The sequence below is a fragment of the Pangasianodon hypophthalmus genome, chromosome 22 (genome assembly GCF_027358585.1).
Source record: "Pangasianodon hypophthalmus isolate fPanHyp1 chromosome 22, fPanHyp1.pri, whole genome shotgun sequence".
Lineage (NCBI taxonomy): Eukaryota > Metazoa > Chordata > Actinopteri > Siluriformes > Pangasiidae > Pangasianodon > Pangasianodon hypophthalmus.
Window position 1 is genome coordinate 4,061,914 of NC_069731.1, and position 21,792 is coordinate 4,083,705.

The 21,792-nt window shown below is 39.2% G+C and overlaps 2 protein-coding genes and 1 long non-coding RNA gene across 3 annotated transcripts in view; 2 read left to right on the top strand and 1 right to left on the bottom strand.

Moving 5' to 3' along the window:
* The window catches only part of ube2e2 (ubiquitin-conjugating enzyme E2E 2), a 29,221-nt gene extending 21,326 nt beyond the window's left edge, over positions 1–7,895 (top strand). The window contains exons 4-6 of the mRNA XM_026924761.3: positions 3,892–4,024; positions 5,403–5,550; positions 7,131–7,895. Of these exons, the coding sequence (XP_026780562.1) occupies positions 3,892–4,024; positions 5,403–5,550; positions 7,131–7,228 (379 nt within the window). The 3' untranslated portion in view covers positions 7,229–7,895. The remainder of the gene's footprint in view (positions 1–3,891; positions 4,025–5,402; positions 5,551–7,130) is intronic.
* Positions 4,018–11,175, bottom strand: LOC113532993 (uncharacterized). Its single transcript, XR_003403379.3, has 3 exons — positions 10,679–11,175; positions 10,131–10,271; positions 4,018–5,222 (listed from the first exon to the last, which is right to left on the bottom strand). It is a non-coding gene; the product is annotated as an uncharacterized LOC113532993 (long non-coding RNA).
* Positions 11,176–11,332: 157 nt separating this feature from the next.
* Positions 11,333–21,360, top strand: nr1d2a (nuclear receptor subfamily 1, group D, member 2a). The gene is made up of 9 exons (XM_026924488.3): positions 11,333–11,650; positions 14,005–14,226; positions 15,654–15,742; positions 15,880–16,024; positions 16,662–16,958; positions 17,292–17,491; positions 17,810–17,995; positions 18,086–18,296; positions 19,224–21,360. The coding sequence occupies exons 1-9, from the start codon at positions 11,632–11,634 to the stop codon at positions 19,418–19,420; spliced, it is 1,566 nt and encodes a 521-aa protein (XP_026780289.3). The 5' UTR covers positions 11,333–11,631; the 3' UTR covers positions 19,421–21,360.
* Positions 21,361–21,792: the final 432 nt, after the last annotated feature.

Consider the following 21,792-nt stretch of genomic DNA (forward strand, 5'->3'; position numbering starts at 1 on the left):
GCTAATAAAATGTATGACCCCTTCAGACAAAACAGAGTACTAGCTGTTGTATGACACTACTGCTAGTGCAGTATGGCAGTATATCACCTCATATTTAAACACATATCGAGCAAAAACTATGACTCAGCGTATTTTACCACAGGTGCACATGTGATGCTAGTGTACACAGCTAATAACCAAAATGTTAACGTGTATGAAGTCTTTGGCTACGTTTATACTTTGTATGTATTTTCAAATGGCTGCAAACAAAAGATTTGGATAATTCCTGTGTAATAAATTTAGGATGTCTTTTTTGTTGTTGTTTGCAGTTTACCAGAACAATCTGCTTTAGCTGTTAGCCAGCACAATCAGTTTTACCTCAAGCTCATTAGCTCTTGTTTCCTCAAAACAGCCAGGCAGAGACGTTCTCCTCATCTGAGCGTGGATTTATGACAGTACATCTGCTGCTTCCGGTGTGTAATTGGCCCCCTGATCGCTGCAGAGTATCACGGCTACCAGCTACCAGATGTTCCTCACATCTCATTATGCACATGGCTTGCTCATTTATTTAATATCCGAAAGAAACACAGGAAATCCTTAAGTGTGAGATTTATAAGGCGGGATTCTCAGTGTCTCTCTCAGCAGTACCATCATGTTGCTCTCGGTGATGGCTTGTTCACCACCTTCGATCACTGTTATTGATAGCATGCTCGGCTTTCAAGGCTAATGCATTTCCAAGCCTCTGCCAGGAACCGGTGCTCTCGTTAGCTGTTCCAAACAGACTGGGGAGAAAAATTGTCATATTTTCTCCGCTTTCATTTCCAAGGCCTGAGAAATGAGCGCTGGTGTTTGTGCCAGCAGTCTCACGCTGATAAGCTGGTTGATTTTATTGAGGGCCATTGCTGATTTAAATTTTCACAGTAATCACAATAATTGTGTTTTGTTCCCCTGCAGTCAAAACTTTTTTAAATGGCTAAGTAAAGAAATCAGACCACACTACTGGTCATTTCTTACCATGTATAATCTGATTTTCCATAACAGCAGCTCTGATAATAAATCCAGCTACAAATCAAGTCAAATTTGATCATTCTAAACCTGGTAGATAGAAATGTTAACAAAAGTTAACTTTTTCTTTTTTTCGCTGATTTTTATTTAAAGTTTATTTTAACGTCAATTTGAAAAAAATATATATATATATATATATATATATATATATATATTTAATTATTTATTTTCTTAAATGTGATCATTCTAAACCTTGTTATTAGAAAAGTTCAAATAATTTTAGCATTTATTAAATTTTACTTTAATGTCCAAATGTTGTAATATTCAAAATAATAAATAATTTGATTATTTTTATTGAATTAATGTTGATCATTTTGATTATTAATTTAGATTTTTCTTTTTTTAATTACACTTGATTAATTTTAAAAAATATTTCACATCATCAGTAACAGTTACTTAACAAGAAATATATATTGCTTTATTTTACTTAATGCATTCTGTTACACACTTTGATTTGCACTTCTCTCGAAAGCATTATGAGCTACATGAAAGGTGGCACGTTTAATAAGAGAGTGGGAACTCCAATAAAATCAGAGAGAGAGAGACATTTGTCATTTTGACTCCTGACCATCAATAACTAATGAATTACACCAGGTTGTGTTTATAGAGTGAAATACAAGCCAAGTCGAGTCTGTAAACTGCGCTGCTACTCTTGAGTATTTATTCTCGTCTTCTAACTGAATCGATGGTTTGATTAATGCTTTAGTTAATAATTAAGCTGTAATTAGTTTTGTGCAAGAGCCAGATTCTGTGATCGATCTCCAAGACCGAATCCAAATGCAAACACGTTTCTTTGTTAAACCCCACATTTTCTGTATTCGACCACATCGCCTGCTTTCGACCCTCAGTCAGAGGGAAGTTGGGGTTGTTAAAGCCATGATTCATGCATTTATAGCCTCAAACTTCTCTTTTCTTTGCTAAAACAGCATAGGTTTTCACATATTTAGTTGATAGACATATTTAGTTGACAAGTTGATGGATTGTGCAGTAATTGTCTTGTTTTCTTCTCAATAAAGATGCAAGCAGGCACAAACTTGGAGAAAAGGAATAGTTTTACTGAAGCTTTATGTGCATACACAGGTGTTGTCCCTTCAGTCCTCAGCTGCCTGCATACATACAAAAAACTCTTTCCCAAAACATCCTACCTAGGCTTCTAACCCAAGGTCAGCACAAAGATAAAACTGTCTCCTAGGCCCTGGCAAACACATTCATGTTCGCAATGTTTAACATGCTCCAGTAAGTCTGAAAATTGAATTCCACACTGTGCTGATATTATCAAAAGGTAAGAATAACTGTAATTAAAAACATGATTATTCTTCAAAGTAAGTTTTTTAACAAAAGAAAGCAAAAAAAAACCAATTTGATTGCAGAAATACAGCACAAGTGATGAATTATTCATTCGTTCATTTATTCATAGAGTTTTATTGCAACATTAATCACATTCAGATGCTCCTCAAGGCTGTGTGTCAGGTGTGTTGTTTTAACAGTTTGTAGACAAGTACAAACTGATAGCTTAGAGTACATCACTATACACCGGTGGAACATTCTAGAAAAAATATCTTTTGTTAAACTAGACAGTGATAAACAATCTCTGTATCTCTATCTGTTTTGTGCTCCTAATATCTGGATCTGGATTTAAACCTGAAATGGGTGTGACCTAAACAGGAAGTGTTTTTTTTTAAATTTTTTTTTAATTTTTTTTTTTTGTTGAATATGAACCCGTCTACTCTGCCATTGGAAACACTGGGGGAAAAAAATGTAGAAATGTCAGCAGTGTCAGCATGGTGTGTGAATTCTTCCTCTGACAGTTCCTCAACCTCAGCTACATCACTCCAGTTCATAACTCGACTCAACTATTAGGTCTAAATGCAGGGCTGTTTTTTTTTTGTTGTTGTTTTTTTTTTTTTTTTTTTTTTTTTTTTTTATTCTAGCCCATGCAGTTATTGTTTTTGTTTTTGTTTTTTTTTTTTTGGTTTTTTTCTTGTACCTGCCCACAATATTTTGTTTCAACAAATTTGCTGCTTTGAGACAATGACCTTTGTAAAAAAGCGCTATACAAATAAAAATGAATTGAATTGAATTGTTGGTTCTAGTTCCCAAAAGATAAACAAAATAGTCTCCTAATATAAACCACTGTGACCCTGACCAGGCAGTTACTAAGGATGCTGTAAATGCAGCATTCAGCACCGTTCGCTCAAGCTTTGCATCCTGTGGATCATCTGTGATCATCTATGAACCTTTCTGGCATGTTTTTTTTTTTTTTTTTAAAGAAAGGGGAAACAAAGCACACCTATTTGTGTCTGTTTTTGAATCTCTCTGGTTACGCGGGCTGTGTTGTTGACAATATTTCTTTTTTTAAAACATAAAAATTGATTCCTTCCATGTTTTTGTCCTGCAGTGGAACTAACAGTGGTAGAAAAGTGCTATATAAATAAAATAATTTTTTTTTTTTTTTTTGAACACAATCTGTGCATTTTGTCTAATGTGATAGTTCTAAACCTGTTAAATAGAAACGTTACATTTTTGTTTCTTTTCTTGCTGTAAATACATGGTGGATTTGTTGTATTCATGGGCCCACACTGACATTTTTAACTTAAGCTCGAAATATTTCTTAAACTCTTAAAATCTATTGTACCAGTAACTGTAGCTGTGAAGTCGTTTTCTTTTCCATTAATCAACCTTTAGGCCTCTGCAAATTATTTTCCTTTTGGTTGGTGCTACATTTTCCTAGAGTGGACGTGCAGAGAAGCATTGGCCGTGTTTCAAACCTCACAAAACATACTCTGAATGTCAGCTCTTGAGCAGCTATGAAGCTATTAAGAAGGCGTGTCCTGTTTTTGTCCACAGCGCCGGTCCTAAAGGAGACAACATCTACGAGTGGAGATCCACTATCTTGGGACCACCAGGCTCCGTGTACGAAGGGGGCGTCTTTTTTCTCGACATTGCCTTCACACCTGATTATCCGTTTAAACCACCCAAGGTGAGGGAAACTAAACCAATCCACATTCTCTCACTCTTTTTCAGTTTTCAGGTTCGTATTTATTTTCTTACAGTCTGAAACAATTCTTCATGAATTGTATGAAGTAGAGGGAGCTCAGTGGGGCGGAGCCGAGCTCTGGCACTGTAGTTTTATGGAAATTTAAATCATAGAATGTACGTAATCCTCCACTAAAGTAGTTCTCTGTCATCTTAAAGAGGTAGATGTTTGAATATTTTCAGTCTGGTTTTAAAACCTTTCGTAGCACAAAGTCTGTCTTGTTAAAGGTGAGTGAATTGTTGCTTGGTAGACTACAACATAAAATTCTTTGCTTATATGGCCTGCAACTAACATGACTGAATGGCGACACCAGTTACCTTTCAATACTTAACAATTTGTGATATTTTCAAATATTCAGTCTGACTTTGCTCGGTCCACATCTGAGCCATGGTCCGACATTTGACGACTGCTGTAGCAGATCATAATATTCTCATTAAATGCCTTGAGCGTGGTTGGCCTGTGAAGGCATGTGAAGGCACAGCTGGTTTAGGTCCTACCTCAGTCACAGGATGTTCTCAGTTAAACTCAGAAAACATCTACTGGAAAAACTGAAGCATCACGCTTTAGAGTGGTAGATGGAAACTTTTTTTTTTCTTTTTCAAAAAGCCTACTGGTGGTCCCTAAACCTTGGAACTCTATTTTATGTGGGACCATTTACAGCAAGTGAGTCATAAGTGCTGAGCATCAGGATGAATCAGGCGAATCCGAAAGCCGAGAGATGTATCACACATCGATACAAGTGTGCAATCTGGCATCATTATGTATGCCAGTGTTGTGCTGAATAAACCTGTATTACATTTACACAGTGTTCCTGTAAGCAATTCAGCTCAGGTTTTTAAAAAACTCGAGGTAAAATAGCTGGTCCATTGTGTTTGTGTGTACCCTGTTACTCTGGCGTTGAACAATTTCATCCAAGCACAGGAACAGGAACATAAACTTGTCTTTCCATGGAGGAGAAACCACTCGCCTGTTTCCAAATGTGCGAATTGATGCCATAAATTTCCACGACACTTCCAATGAGCCACAGTAAAACACGCTGCGCAGCACGTCAGCGCATTTCTGTGTGGAAAGCTGATGTAGACCTTTAGCGTCTCGATGAAGCAACGTGACGCAGCACAAATCCAACCTTTCACTCGTAAATCTGTTGGATTGAAGCAAACAAAGGCAAAGAAATGTCAGAGTCTTCACTTTAAAGCTCTTCACAGGGCTTTTTCAGTTGTACACTGGATCTGTTCCTTTAAAAAATGCATTAGCATGCAGCTGGCTAATTTGTTAATGCTTATCTATATTAAGGCTAATTAAATCTCTCCATCTCTCCAAGGTAACATTTCGCACACGGATCTATCACTGCAACATTAACAGTCAGGGCGTGATCTGTCTGGACATCCTGAAGGACAACTGGAGTCCTGCACTCACCATCTCCAAAGTACTGCTGTCCATCTGCTCACTGCTCACCGACTGCAACCCAGGTGCGAGGCCTCGACCTCAAAATCATCTCCTCAAGTCGTAATTAATTACAGCAACTTTCAATGGCATAGAACATTTTCATGAATTTCATGAGCTTAGGCATTGTTTGTTCATGGCACCATAAGCATAGAAGTCTTCTAAGGATCCTTAATTACAATAATTTGAAACCTGTCTCCATGTTGGAAAAGTCCATCCTACAATTCTGTTCAAAATGGCCGACAGAACTGTTGCTTCAGCTGAGGAGGAATTTATTAGTAATGTATTTTATTATACTGTGATTAAAAGTTACAGTCATTTTTAAAATATATAAGGAATAAAGCACTTGGGTGTGCTGTTATAGGAAAATAATCAACGACAGGGTTGTATGATGAAGCGGAGTTACTGTTCCCAGCCCAAAGTCGAATATTTTCATACAACAGCAGGTCCTGGAGTGTTTTATTCCTCTTTTATACAACAATAAGTTCCGGTCCACTAATTTAATTGGTCAAGCGGCGTTCCAAGAGTGCTTATATTTCCTATAAAGGCACTGGGACGTTTCACTGTGTGCATCACTCCACTCATCTGTGTTCGCCACATAAAATTCCACTTCCTAGTTCGAAACAGTTACTACAGTAGTGTTAGTGAAAAATAAACAGAACATTTGGCCATACTGTGTCCGAAACGTCACTTACTTGATATTAATTTCTTGTTTATAGAACTGTTGTATAGAGGAAATATGAGCATGAGCAAGAGAGCGTTTATACTGAATATCAGCACGGCTGTGATTAGTTAGAGTCGTGCCGTTATTCAATAAAATCACACTCTCGCTCATGCGATTTTAGATTAGATTAGATTAGATTCAACTTTATTGTCATTGCTCAAAATACATATACTAAGCCAATGAAATGCAGTATTGCATTTAATATTAATTAATTAATAATTAATATTAATTTAATATTGCATTTAATTGCAATATTGCTTAAATAACACAGCAATTTCACAATGATTCCAATTTTTTTTTTTTAAACAGACACGTCGTATTTTTTTTTTATCCATTTCTTGTTGCATTTAATGTGGTGGAACGTCTGTGAAACGAGTTCGTTCCTGCCTATTATAGCAGCCGTAACAGTCGTGCTCTCACCAGCCTGTCTTTTCCCTCTGTTAAAGTTAATATGTTAAAAAAATGTTTTTTTGTCAAGTTATCGAGAAAATGGAAAGGGCAAAGTGGAGACTCCTTCCAAAAATGCTGTGCTCCTCACAGAAAACCTCACCATGTCAACAATTACACACTTTTTAAAGTCTATTTACGTATCTGATGCATCAACCATACAAGTCCCGGTGTAAGCTGTTAATACAGAAGTGATAAAGTGTTAGAAGGAGTGCATTAATATAAACATGGGATAGCTGGAACTATTGTCAGAGCTGCTGGTATAGAAACTGAGGTTTCAACAGCGCCGGGACATAAATATATAATTTATAATGTTGGTAAATGTCCGCCATAATGCAAAGACATAATCACATGCAGGAAGGAAGAAACATCAAGCTACTTCTGGCTATTTTGTGCTCTTTTCCATGTTGTGAATTTGTTGTGTTTGTCCCACAGCCGACCCTCTCGTCGGGAGCATCGCCACGCAATACCTGACCAACAGAACTGAACACGACAGAATAGCCAAACAGTGGACGAAGAGATACGCCACATAAAGAGAAGTCCTCCCTCTGAGCCTCCCACTATAAATTGTCCCTCTTTCCGACCCCAGCGTACCTGTCTACCTCTGTCCCCGTCCTCTCAGAGCACACTCACCATATATAATCTCCGCTTCCCCGACCACCCTGGCCGCTTTCGGTGAACAGAACTGTCCTTTTGTTCCTCGTTGACTTGAAAGCTTCTTTTTTATACAAAGAGTAGACTGGGATTTTATTTTCCAATTATCTGAATGTTTGAATTATCCTAGGAGGAAAATATTGTTGTTGTTGTTGTTGGTATTATTATTATTATTATTATTATTATTATTATTATTATTATTAATGTTGCTCAACCTCATGTATGTAAGTGGCATCAGGAACAAATACAGACTATGTATAAGAACCCACACACACACACACACACACACACACGACCACGCTTTTGTTTTTCAGTCATGGTATGTGCATGTTAACAGGATGCCGATTTGCACCCACATCAACACGAAGCTCCGCTCTGTTTGTAACATATTTTTTAAACACGCCGTCAAAAAGCAGCCACTGGGAAAGTCTGGCTAGTGGATAGATGGAAAAATCACAGGTTTGTATATAGTGTGTGACACAGTGAGGTTTGTTGTGCACTTGCTTTATGGACAAACATCCAATAAAACACTGTGGCTGAAATGTACCTGACGTGTTCTGTTTGGGTCTGTGTGTGCATTTTCTGTTCCTCTAGTACTCCAGTCAGTAACTAAAATCAGCATCTGAATCATTCTTCTACTTTGACTTTCCTGTTTTAAGTACATTTAAGAGGTTTTACATACATATATATATATATATATATATATATATATATATATATATATATATATATATATATATATATACACACACACACACACACACACACACACACATCTACCCTCTACCCCAGCACTATCTACCCTCTTCTGCATACACAAGCTCACAGATGCCTGTGATTGGCTATTGTCTCTGTGATTGACACAGGAGAAATCATATGCCCTCCCTCCCACCCAGAGATCATCTCTACCACTCGAGTGGGCACTTTGGGTACTTTTCCCATCTCCGCTCATAAAAGTATGTCATTAATGTTCCCATTTAAACACTAAGCAATAACATGACTACAAATAATAGTACTATACAAGGTTATGTTAAATTAATATAATAAGACTGTGGCCATATATAGGATTATAACAGATCTAGGACTAATAGTACTATAATAACTCTTCAGTAAGACTACAATATTTGAAAATTAATAAATTAGCTAAAGGTAACATTAGCAAACGTTACCTGTACTATCATTGTGGGTCACAATACTTATCTTTTTAGCAATTGGCAGACAAGTTAAACAACACATCACATTCCTGCCATGTTGAAGCAATTTGCTCTAAAGGTCGTCTCAGTTAAGTCGCCTGTGACGGGACATTTAGTAATGGTGTAGTAAATATACAGATAACATTATCACACTGTGAATTGTCATATAATAAATCCAGTACACTTTATCTGAACATTGCTATATCATTAACTTGTTGGCAAGTATGTAAGACGGTATCGATCTTTATTTAAATGATGCAGCATATATGCATTTCATAATGTAATATATTTAATGTATAATGTATAATTTTGTGATACTAGTAAATTAGCAGTATTCTGTACACACTGTACACACTGCAGCCACATTATCAGGTACTCTTGCTGTATAGGTGTACAGTTACTGATTCTAGCCCATCTATACACTGTGTGTCAGTATATTAACTACGTATAATGCTAAATAACTAAATCCAAGAAATTCTGAGTTGACTTTTTTAATTTAAACTTCTTTCACTGACATGGTCTATTTTCACTTTCCTACATTGTTATGTACAGCAGTTTGAATCAACTAATGTTGTCTTTAAACGTGCTTTATAAATAAAATTTGACTTGACTTGACTACGTTACCCACAATGCAGTTTGACTTCCTGCTGATAGTGGTGCAGTGAGATGTAGCCCTAGCTTCACCTTCACCTAAAGACAGCGACGCAGCAGCGCTTTAGTCTTTCTTTTCTCCTATTATACGCCGTTGTAACTAGAAATGTCCTCCTTGATGTCATCACGGCAGACCACCACTAACTTATAACATTTATTTATATTTATATATATATGTTATTTAGCAGACACCTGCATGAAGAGCAACTTACACAAGTACTTTGTAGGCTCTTTCACAAACATATTCTCATGCTAGGTCACTAGGTCAGAGTCTAAAAATACCATTTGTTAGGTGGAGGTTAGTACAGCAGATGCAAGGTGAAGAGTTGGGACTTTAGCTGCAAAGCGCAGTGTGATTAGTGCCTTCAGATCCGTGGGCGCTGATCTGTTTTTGGCTTCGTATGTGAGCATCAGTGCTTTAAATCTGCAGCTACAGGAAGAAGGAGTACAGCAACGGGGCGGCTTGGGAGAACATGGAGAGATTGAAAACAAGTCTGGCAGCTGCATACTGGATCAGTTGCAAAAGTAGGATGGCGCGCCAGGAACGAGTTGCAGTACTCCAGTGTCAAAAAGACAAGGACCTCATCAACCACCTGAGTGGATAGAAATTATGCCAGATCCTCTAGATGTTGTAAAAGAGAAAGCTGAATGAATGGTAAGTGTGTACAGCACTAACTAACAAATTAACATCAGAAACACTAATCACATGACAACAAATGTCAAAATATACACTGTGTTTCAGAGTTGAGGTTGCCTTTAAAGGTGCGATAAGTAAGATTAATTTTTTTTTTCAAGATTAGGTTTCTAACAGTTTTGAAGTTTGAATGATTCTCATCCATGTTCACAAAGCTCTGCCCCCAAAATCTTACGTGGCCCGTAGAGTGTCTATGTCTGTTTCTCAATTCTAAGAAAGCAAAGAACAGACTTGCCAAGCTACCTTGGAAGAACTCAGAAGGACAGGACATCTTGTGTCTTTACGAGAACTGAGCTGTGCTGCGATCTTCCTGTTGTGCAATGGACCGTCCCGGCACATTTCTAGTAGTGGGACAGGACCGCCAAATGGACAATAAATTCAACACTGCAACATTCATATAATGACAAACATAACATTATTTACATTATTATCATTATTATTTACATTTATTTTACAATATTTTTATTGTATCTTATATCTTTTTCTTTAAAGGTGTATATGTGTGTAAATAAATATGTATATTTAATGTTGCAAATGCTTTGTCAATATAAAGATAAAACATACATCTGAATTTGAATCTGAGCACTACTGGCTCTCTCCATGTGTTTATTACTTTATTAAAACTATGCCAAATAAATGTTTACTTTCACGAGCCGTCTCACATTCGCACGCTTGCTGCGGAAATACATTCGACTTTTCAACAACGTCATATATATCTCAATCTAAATCATATATCAAAATCATTCTTTTTAGATGTATATTTAGATTTAAAAAAAGACATTAAAACTTACAGTTATGGGTCAGGCTTCCGTCATCCGCCATTGTTTTGCTGCAATGACTTCTGGGACTTCAAGTGCGTTCGATTCGTTCAAGTCTGTATCCGATGCGTCCGCGATATCAAGAACACACCCGGGTAATTTCACGCGTCCTCCGTTCTTGCGTTCTTGAGTATTGGAATTTAACTTTGGTGGAGGGAGGCAAGATCACATTAGAGCACATATACAACGCTTATAAAATGACTGACAGGCAGCACATCCAAACACAAACAACTTTCCGGACCGGAAGTCAGTTTTCCAAATGCTTAGTACACATTTTCTCATCCGCTTAGTACACTTTTGCTAAGGCCACGGCTTTTTTCATGTTCTACTCTTCTAATCTTCCAGGTTAAAGTACAAGTAAGGAATTAAAATATATATATATTGCACCTTTAACACACACCGACTGTGTATTGTATTAAAGCGCTCCTAGCACTGAAGCAGCTCTGCTCAGGAATGTTACGACCTTGCGCCAGCAGTGACGTCGCTGATCTGAGCGCTGAGGCCCCGCCCCCTTGCTCTGTGGAAACTGTGTCACTGGGTTAAAGTGACTGTAGCGCGCGCGCGGTCAGGGTGGGGGGGCGGAGAAATGGCCCCATAGCAACAAACCTCAGAACATTCAGTTCTTAGCAGCAGTCACTTGCCGATGTGCAGGACCTACAGCCACTGTACACTAACAATACTCCATATGAGAAGCGGGTTTTTTCTCACATTATTATTATTTTTTGGATGATTTGGTAGCAGGGAGGTTCCTGAGGAGATTCCCGGATATCTTTGGAGCGACATGAGCTGTCTCTGTTCACTGCTACAAGTCTGAGGACTATTTTCTGGACGGTATTTAGCTTGTTAGCTGGTTAGCTAACCAATCATACAAGGTTAGCACCTTATAACAGTTTCAGGTTGGACTTGGGAAGCTGTTTAAGACGAAAATGGGATCAACAAAACCAGGTAAGGGGCTTTAACATACTATATGTAGCGTAAAATAAAAACGCTAAAATGTAAAGACATGTAAAGACATGCTGGATTAATGCAGCGTTTATTGTTCTGGTTATTGTGTTTATTTTTATAATATTGTACGCTTTGTGTGTGAGTAAGGGGGGGTGTACACAGCGCTACCGTGTTTATGTGCTTGTACTCTTCTTCATCCGGCTCACATGGCTTGTCCCGCCTGCCCATGTGCCTCTGTGTACGCGAGCCGGCGTTCTCTGCCTTCTGATTGGTCGAGAACTTCCGTGACGTATCTCATTGCATAATTCGGCGCGGAGTGTCTCCGCAGCAGCATGTGAGCCAGGTGCGGTGACCTAGATTGCCTTTTTTTTTTTTCCTCTTCAGGCCCGAGTTCAAATCAATCCCAGCTCCCTACGTAGGCGCACTCTCTCGGGTATCAAATAACGAGTACATCCGAGCTCCAGACTAAATAGCGAGTTTAAAATAGAAACGGTGTGCTGCTGTGACATGATATTTGATACGCTGGCGCTCAGTTAGTGAAGTGCATCTAGTGGGTTGTGCAAACTATGTAGGGCACTGGCGTAGCGTTTGGGATACGGCCCTGGCGAATACGCGACAGACACGTGTGGGCGGGTCTGGGAATCCTCAGTCACGCAGGATTAGGTAACCTGCTCTTGTCTTTTGCAGTATGAATTATATATATATATATATATATATATATATATATATATATATATATATATATATATATGTGTGTGTGTGTGTGTGTGTAATGATTATTATGAATGAATAAAGTACACTATTATTAATATAATATATAAAATAAAGTGTAACAATATAATACAGTACTGTTACATGTAGCCTGCCATATTTGTCTTTAAAATTAACAATATTATATATTATATTATTATTTTTATTATATTTTTATTGCAAAAATGACCGTGACATTTTCCTGCACAACATACATTTTTATCATTCATTATGTATTATTGAATTACGTATATTAAGTAAATTGTAAAATTCAAACTAAATCCTTAAAGGTGCATTAGGTAAGATGAGTAACAGACTTAGATTCGTTTTAGGTCTCTAAGGGTTAGGTGGGTTTGACATTTGAATCATTCCCACCCATGTTCACGAAGCTCCGCCCCCAGGATCTGCGGTGTCCCGTAGAGTGTCTTTAGGATGATTAATAGGAAACGAATCCAAAATCAAAAAAGCGTTCCGGACCGGAAGTCCGTTTTCCAAACTAGTTTTCTCAGCCACTTAATACACTTATGCTAAGGCCACGGCTTGTTGTTGTTGTTGTTGTTGTTGTTTTTATCATATCGTCCAGGTTGTTTGTACAAGTGAGGAATAACAAAATCGACTATTGCACCTTTAAATATTTTCTACACAGTGATATTATTGAGCCTTGACTAATGCAGATAAAGAAAATCTAGGACTAGTATCCCCTCTATCAATCTGATATATCTTAATGAATTGTTATATGTAGCAGTTTTGTAGCAGAGTTCTGGGCCAAATTTTAATGAGCTGGTGTAATAGGAGAGGCATTGTGGATGTGACATGTCTAAAAAGGTCTTTTACAGACTGACTTATTGTAATACTACTAAAATTGTAATTGAGAACAAAGTTGAATACCGCCTTAATCTGCAATTCAATAGCGAGTTTTGTCTCCTTTTCTCACAGCCTTATTTCTCCATGTTCACCCCTAAAGCACATTATTCACTAACCACTATGAATTATTCAGTAACTGCAGTGTAATTTAGGGAGTGAGGAGAGTACGTGTGTTGCTGCAGGTCCTGAGAGGTCAAGGGGTTTAAAGCTGACCTTTGTATGGAATTGCTGTTATTTATGCTCATGCTGTAACCTTGTCATTCCTTTAATTGGGACGTGGTAGCATGAGAAACCGACCAGAGAGCCACCGTTGCACCTTTTACCCCCAGATGTAAATTTTAAACGAGTTATAACTCCTAGGCTTAAAGCACCGTGGCTAAAATCTGCCCATCTACTGACCTGTTTCTACCCCAGACAGGAAGCAGAATATTGCAGAACTAGCAACTTGACAGAGTTTAGTATTAATATTATCTTGTGTACAGTTTTCTTCAGTTGGATTGTACTTGGACTGGGTGCAATAACTGAACACAGAGCTATCTTTGCTGTATTCCAAGATCTCATCCCAACTCTGCTGAAAAGCAAACAAACAAAAAAAAAAACTCATAAGAATAGCTCGCTGGCTCAGTTGTCCTCTAACTGCGTAACTGATTGACGCCGCTCTTCTCTTAGTTAACCATCGATAGCTACGAGTATATTATTAAAATCTTCTCACATGTCTCCTGTTCTTCCTCTTTTGCCAGCTGGTGTGATAGCGTACATCTGCTCTTCCGGTTCCGCCTCCAGCCCCAAATCCTGCTTGAGTGACAGCTCCAGTGTCCACTCACAGTCGTCATCCCCGCCCCCTTCAACAGCACAGAGCGTGAAGATGGAAATGCCCAGCGCCAGGCCTCTCGGCGTCCCTAAACCCACCCACTCTCGCATGCCTGTGTCGGAGAAGAGCGCAACCAAGAGCAGCATCACGAGTAAGTCTGGACTTCCTGTTACAGAAAAGGTTTTGAAAAGCTTGTTTTTGTCAGTCTGCTCCAGCACTTTTGGGAAATTTGCACTGCTGGAAAGCTAATAAAATGTATTAGTAAATGATTTCAGATGCATATATCCTTTTAATAGGGTGCTTTTGATAGGGCTTCTGATATAAAAGATACATTTCAAGTAGTCAAAAATTCAGTACGATATGATTTACAGCTTTAAAGCTGTTTTGGGGAAAATTGGTTAGAAGGACATCAGAATGTCCTTAACTGTGGCTAAGAAGCACAGAGGCCACGCCTCCTCCACTGTGATTGACAAACACAAAGGCCACGCCTCCTCCACTGTGATTGACAAACACAAAGGCCACGCCTCTTGCACTATTACAGACAAACACAAAGGCCACGCCTCCTTCACTATTACTGACAAACACAAAGGTCACGCCTCCTGCATTATTACTGACAAACACAAAGGCCACGCCTCCTTCACCATGACAGACAAACACAAAGGCCACGCCTCCTTCACTATTACTGACAAACACAAAGGCCACGCCTCCTGCACTATTACTGACAAACACAAAGGCCACGCCTCCTGCATTATTACTGACAAACACAAAGGCCACGCCTCCTGCACTATTACTGACAAACACAAAGGCCACGCCTCCTGCATTATTACTGACAAACACAAAGGCCACGCCTCCTTCACTATGATTGACAAGTAGAAAGGCCACGCCTCCGTCACTATGATTGACAAGTAGAAAGGCCACGCCTCCTTCACTATGATTGACAAGTAGAAAGGCCACGCCTCCTTCACTATGATTGACAAGTAGAAAGACCACGCCTCCTTCACTATGATTGATAAGTAGAAAGGCCACGCCTCCTTCACTATGATTGACAAGTAGAAAGACCACGCCTCCTTCACTATGATTGATAAGTAGAAAGGCCACGCCTCCTTCACTATGATTGACAAGTAGAAAGGCCACGCCTCCTTCACTATGATTGACAAGTAGAAAGGCCACACCTCCTTCACTATGATTGACAAGTAGAAAGGCCACACCTCCTTCACTATGATTGACAAGTAGAAAGGCCACGCCTCCTTCACTATGATTGACAAGTAGAAAGGCCACACCTCCTTCACTATGATTGACAAGTAGAAAGACCACACCTCCTTCACTATGATTGACAAGTAGAAAGGCCACGCCTCCTTCACTATGATTGACAAGTAGAAAGGCCACGCCTCCTTCACTATGATTGACAAGTAGAAAGGCCACGCCTCCTTCACTGTGACTGACAGACACCCGAAAACACACAGATGGTATCAATCCTTCATCATATTCCCTCTTTTTCCTGGTACACACTGTTCAGAATTGACACAGATATCTCCAGTGTCAGTATTCACGCCACGTATTTGTGTTTTGTGTTTTTAGAGCTGAACGGCATGGTGCTGCTGTGTAAAGTGTGTGGCGACGTGGCTTCAGGATTTCATTACGGCGTTCACGCTTGTGAAGGTTGCAAGGTAAGGACAAATCACACTTTAATTCATTTACTTGTTTTTTCTCAGTAAAATCAACCCATATTGTCATGTCTCTAAATTAATCTTCTAGCCTCTAGCAAACAGATATGTTTGATTAATGTGCCTGTTGAAACCTTCAGGGCTTTTTCCGGAGGAGCATCCAGCAGAATATCCAGTATAAGAAGTGCATGAAGTCGGAGAACTGCACCATCATGCGCATAAACCGAAACCGCTGCCAGCAGTGCCGATTCAAGAAGTGCCTCGCGGTGGGAATGTCACGGGACGGTGAGCGCTTTTCTTCTGTGCTTCTGCATGGACATGGAGCGAAAGAAATTTACTGTTCATTAAACACACTCAGGGTAGTAATGCATAACGTACAGAGGAGTGTGTTACCATTTAAATGAAATGTGTGTATAGTAAAATTTATGAATATACAGACAGGTGCAAATTAAAGGAAATCCTGAATAAATAATTGAGCAGCGAAACATAATAAGTGATGTACTGATTTAAGAGCTTAAAAAAATGGACTGTGGTATAATTTGTTTGCTAAAATTGATGGGCTGTAAATTCAGGAATGAATAGCCTGTAAATTAGGACATTTTTAATCAGAATATTCAAATGAGCTATAATAATCACGCTGTAAGAATTTCCTGTTTGGGTTTATACTCTGTGATCACATAATTATGTTTTATATAACGTTAGTAAATTATGTAACCGAGTGAAAATAACTACAGCATACTTTCATTGTAATGTCACTCACTTTCTTTAGTTTTCACTTAAAGTAAAGTTGGCTCTCACTCCAGCTGGTTACATAAGTGCCATGAACCGAGACAATAATTAAAACTAATTTTTTGACGCGCACCTATAAACTCAAGTTTCTCTCATGCTAGTAAGTTTAACGACGCCCAATTCTCTCCGGCAGCTGTGCGGTTTGGACGCATCCCGAAGCGGGAGAAGCAGCGCATGCTCCTGGAAATGCAGAATGCCATGAACAGCGTGATGACCGGCGCCCAGCTGCACCAAGTGCTCCGAGACTCCAGCTCCTGCTCTCCCTCGTCTTCCTCTTCCTCTCCCTCGCCCCCGTCCTCACCGCAGTGCTCTCAGGACTCAGAGTCACTAGTGCCCATGGACACTATGAGCTTGGCCTCGTCCTGTTCCTCAGACAGCGGGGAGGAGGATTCGGCACCTCGGCCTGATGGATTTCATCTTGCACAATCAGGTGTGTTAAATCAGGGGTTTAATTAACGTTTTGTTTTTGCCCTCTATCTGTTCATTCCATGTTAGCTTAATACATTAATCTAGTGTTCCATAGTGGTCCATAGCAGCAATAAATTAAAGTTCAATAACATGCTAAATAAATGTTGGATATTTAAGGTTATATATTGTGACGTGAACTTAAAAAATAATAATAAACAAAGCTGTTTACAATAATTTGTAATATTGCAATAGATTTTTTTTTCTCTAAGCATTTCTCACTGTCTTACTGTGCAGAAAATTATCTGAATAAGGTGTATTACATCTGTGAATTTGGTGTTTATCTTTCCTACAACAGGGGGCGCCCTTTCACTGGGCCTCTCAGAACGACTGAGCAACAGCAATGTGACAAACATCCACAACTCTCCCTGTGAAAGTCGGCAGCAAATCACTATCAGGTACCACAGCAGTGCTCAGCCTGATAACGCCTCATACTGCCACTACAGCAGACCCAATCTGAACGAGCTCGCTGGAATATCAGCCAGCCGAAGGCACCTGGTGAGTGTCCTCCTGTTTTGCTGCCAAAATTTAATAATCAATAGACAGATGTTTGTAGATACATAGACAGGTAAAGTGGAGGGGTAGGTACGTGTATAGATACATCGCCTTGCCTAGGTATTTGTCCCCTTTTAACGTTTGCTCATTTTGTAGAGTTAAAACCTGGCAGTGAAGCATGGTGGTGGTAGCATCACTTGGCCACTTGATAGCTCAATAGAGAAAGTCTTTATAAAAATCTCACCTACTACTTATATGATGTGGATGTTGGATATGAATGTCTTCCTGTTCAAACACTGAAAACAGTTGCGTGTCCTACAGGTGTGTCCCATGAACACTTCACCCATAGTGGACCCGTCCAAGTCCAGCCATGAGATCTGGGAGGAGTTCTCCATGAGCTTCACGCCTGCTGTGCGAGAGGTGGTGGAGTTTGCCAGGCAGATTCCGGGCTTTCGCGAGCTCTCGCAGCACGACCAGGTCAGCCTGCTCAAGGCTGGAACATTCGAGGTACAGAGTGCACGTGATACTGTCTTCACAAAAACAAGTCACTGTTTACCACTTCATTACTGTAACTTTGCTCTGATGGTGTGCTCACAGGTGCTGATGGTGCGCTTCTCCTCGCTGTTCGACGTGAAGCAGCGCACGGTGAGCTTCCTGAGTGGGCGGAGCTACAGCGTGGAGGCTCTGCGCTCCATGGGTGCGGGAGAACTGCTCTCGTCCATGTTCGACTTCAGTGAGAAGCTCATGGCGCTGCAGCTCAGCCCCGAGGAGATAAGCCTCTTCACCGCACTCGTGCTCGTCTCTGCTGGTACAAAATTCCTTTACCACGTTTTCTGAAAATCTAAATCCTCCTTTAGGAAATGTTTTTAGTTATAATTTATTTAATGATTTACACTCCTGTATGTGTACATATATACACTCCCCGGCCAAAAAAAAAGTCGCTGTTTAGATTTTAATAGGAAAATACATAAGAGTCTATGAATGGATCATTATTAGGGTGATTATAATGTTTCTAGCATGTTATATGTTTGGCAACAGTTCTTTTAATCTTAAAAGATGAAATGTGTAGCTTTTTAGTTCTTTAATAACCATGTAGAAAGACGTATCATGGTTATATTCCAGGACGACACTGCCAAGATTCATCAGGGTTAAAACACACATGAATTGGCAAATAGCGCCAGGCCTCTGTGTTAAATGTTGTGATGCTATTTCCATCAAGAGGTGCATCAATTTTTGGTCAAGATCTTGTACTGACAATGAAAGAGGTGAGCACTCTGTAGTCTCCTCCAGCACATCCCACAGACTTTCACTGAGGTTAAGGTCAGGACTCAGAGGTGCCGATTCATGTGTGAAAATGATTCTTTATGCTCTCTGAACCATTCTTTCGCAATTTTAACCCTGACTTTTTTTTTTTTTGGCCGGACAGTGTACATATACTGTATATACTCCTGTACTGTACCAACCCTCCTGTGCTCAGACAATAAAAATTTCAACATGGCTTATATTTAATATATATCAGAATGATGGAAACTTAAGGTGAGAAATATGATTTGACAAAAATTAGAACTTTTTTAAAAACAGTTCATGGTAGGAGACTCGGTGTTACAATGTCCACCAATGTTTTTTTTTGTTTGTTTGTTTTTTTTAAATAAAAGCAGTGAGCTCATACAGTGCTAGTTCAGTGTCGGCTGCATTTTTTTCCTATAAAGTTTAACATCACGTTGCTTGTTTCCAGACCGCACCGGGATCGAGGACATGAGCTCGGTGGAGGCTCTGCAGGAGAACCTGATCAGAGCTTTGAGGAACCTGATCATGAAGAACCACTCGAACGAGGCGGCCGTCTTCACCAAGCTGCTGCTGAAGCTACCGGAGCTTCGTTCCCTCAATAACATGCACTCGGAGGAGCTGCTCTCCTTCAAGGTCCACCCTTAAAACAGACCTGCTCTCCTCTCTCGGACCAAACCGGGCTGTATGTTTCCCTCCTGAATGTATTTAACACAAAAGATTTATTATTACTATTATTATTATTGCTATGATTATTACTACTACTACGTCAAAAGGGTTTAGGAACTGTGGAAGTCCAGAGAAGAGGTGTATTTTATTTTATATTTTTAAATCTGTCCCATTATCTTGAGTTTACACACACACATATACATAGCCTAAAGTATAAGATAAATGGGTTGCCAGATTGGGGTGACTTTTAAATTCAGTCACAGTTTAAACACCTTCCAGCTTCTTGCACTTACATATAATGTTAGCTAGCATAATGTCTCAGTTATGGCATAGCTAGGATGAAATTGGATGAACAGGGATTCTGTAAAAGCTATTATAGCTATAATAGCTAATAGGGAAATTATTTAGGTCTTTAGACGTTGTCGCTTGACCATCTTCAGCAGTGACCAGCCTCTCGTTCGTTATCTCCTTATATGACTGATAAATACCTTATTCTGATTGGTCAGAAGGTGTTGATTAATTTTCTATAACAGCAGCTCTGACAGTAGTTCCGGTTGTAACTGAAATAGAAGGTTTATATTAATGCGTCGTTCTAATATTTTATCGTTTCTATGTCTGAAGAGAGGCTGGTGAGGGAATGACTGTTTATAGCTGCTATAACGTAACTGATAACAGGAAGTAACTTGTTTCATGGACATACCACAACATTAAATGCAACTATAAATGGATAAAAAGTGTCATTCTTTAATAGAAATGTATCTATTCTTTGGTAAATTGCTGAAGGATCAAGAGGAGTAAAACACTTCAGGGTGTGCTGTTATAGGAAAATAATCAACTTTAGGGTGGGAACAGTAATCCATTGTTGATTATTTTCCTATAATATGTCCGTAAGTGTTGTATTCCTTACAACAAGGACAGAAAAAAAAACAATACTGCGTCTCAGCTCTGGACTTCTGTAAGGAACGGAATGCTGTATTTTTGTGTACGTATATAATATATACAGTATATACCATGTCTAAAGTCTGAATTGCACACGTTGTGGTATTGATGATGTGGACAGCACAGGTGAGACAGAGACAGAGATCACTGCTGTAATCTTCCCGAGCGTGTCGAGTCGTGACCGTCCAGGTCCTGCGCTTGCTTCTCTGCACTATTCTTTGCACACTTGACAAAAGGACGGAATTGTATCAAAGGTTCTGAAACGTGCAATAGGTGCTAATGCATGATTATGTGTGTTTGAATAGTTTAGTGTGGCATCCTGTCCAAAATGTTATCTTTTAAAATGTCCTACTTATTTGTTTTTGTTTGGCCTTCATCATCATCCTAAATCATCGTCGTCATCATCATTGTTTGTGTGTAAAATGTCTTTTGTATTTTATTCATGAATGTATAACATTAGCCAGGCTGCACGTTAGGCGCCGCTTTTAAAATGGAAACTCGCTGCTTTTGCACACGGTGACGCGGAACAGAACTGAAGCACACGCAGCGTGTAAATGCTCTATATGCAAGTCTATGCATAACCATGACACCACAGCAGTATGACGCTTTGGAGTCCATCTTCCATCACGAAAACATCACTGGAGAAATGTTTTCTACCTGCGTGAATGTATATCAAGAACAGAAGGACCTATGGACTTGATAAGAAGCGTATACGGATGGCTGTGTGTGTGTGTTCTTTACAGATGATTCTGAAGATTCTGATATAAGAGATTAAGTGGAAATCTGATTTCCGGGGGCCGCCCCACACCTCCTCTCCTCATCACTATGCAGCTCGACAGTGCGGACTTTTCATACTTAAACCATGGTAAAGAAGCTCTATATATGTAATGTAATGTAATGTTATATTCTTTATGTCCACATTGTGCTGTTGTGTAAGATATCTATCTATATATAGTATATAAATAAATATCTATTAGTCAACTATATAAAAGTGTCTGTGTTTCATTTCCACTTGGTGGTATAACAAGAACCATTTTAAAGGATATTCCAGTATTTTATTAGTGTGTATTTGTACAATAATTTAATTAATGAAGGTGGGTTTAAGGAGGCAAAAACTAATGCCTCCCTGACTCCTCTATCCTCCATCCTTCAGCCTGTGACCTGGAAATTAATTGGTCAGAGACGGCCATCACTAAGGACATACTAATTATTTATAAGACCTAATAAATTTGAGATATCGTGAAAAAAAAAATATGTATAAGTAAGGAATAAGGCATGTAGGGGCGTGCTGTTATAGGAAAATAATCAAAGATAGCGTGATGTGATGCAGCCTGGTGCAAAAAAGAGTTGCTGTTACAGCAGCTATAATCAGTTGTAATAAAAAGACAAAAAAAAACCTCTTCTCTGTCCTG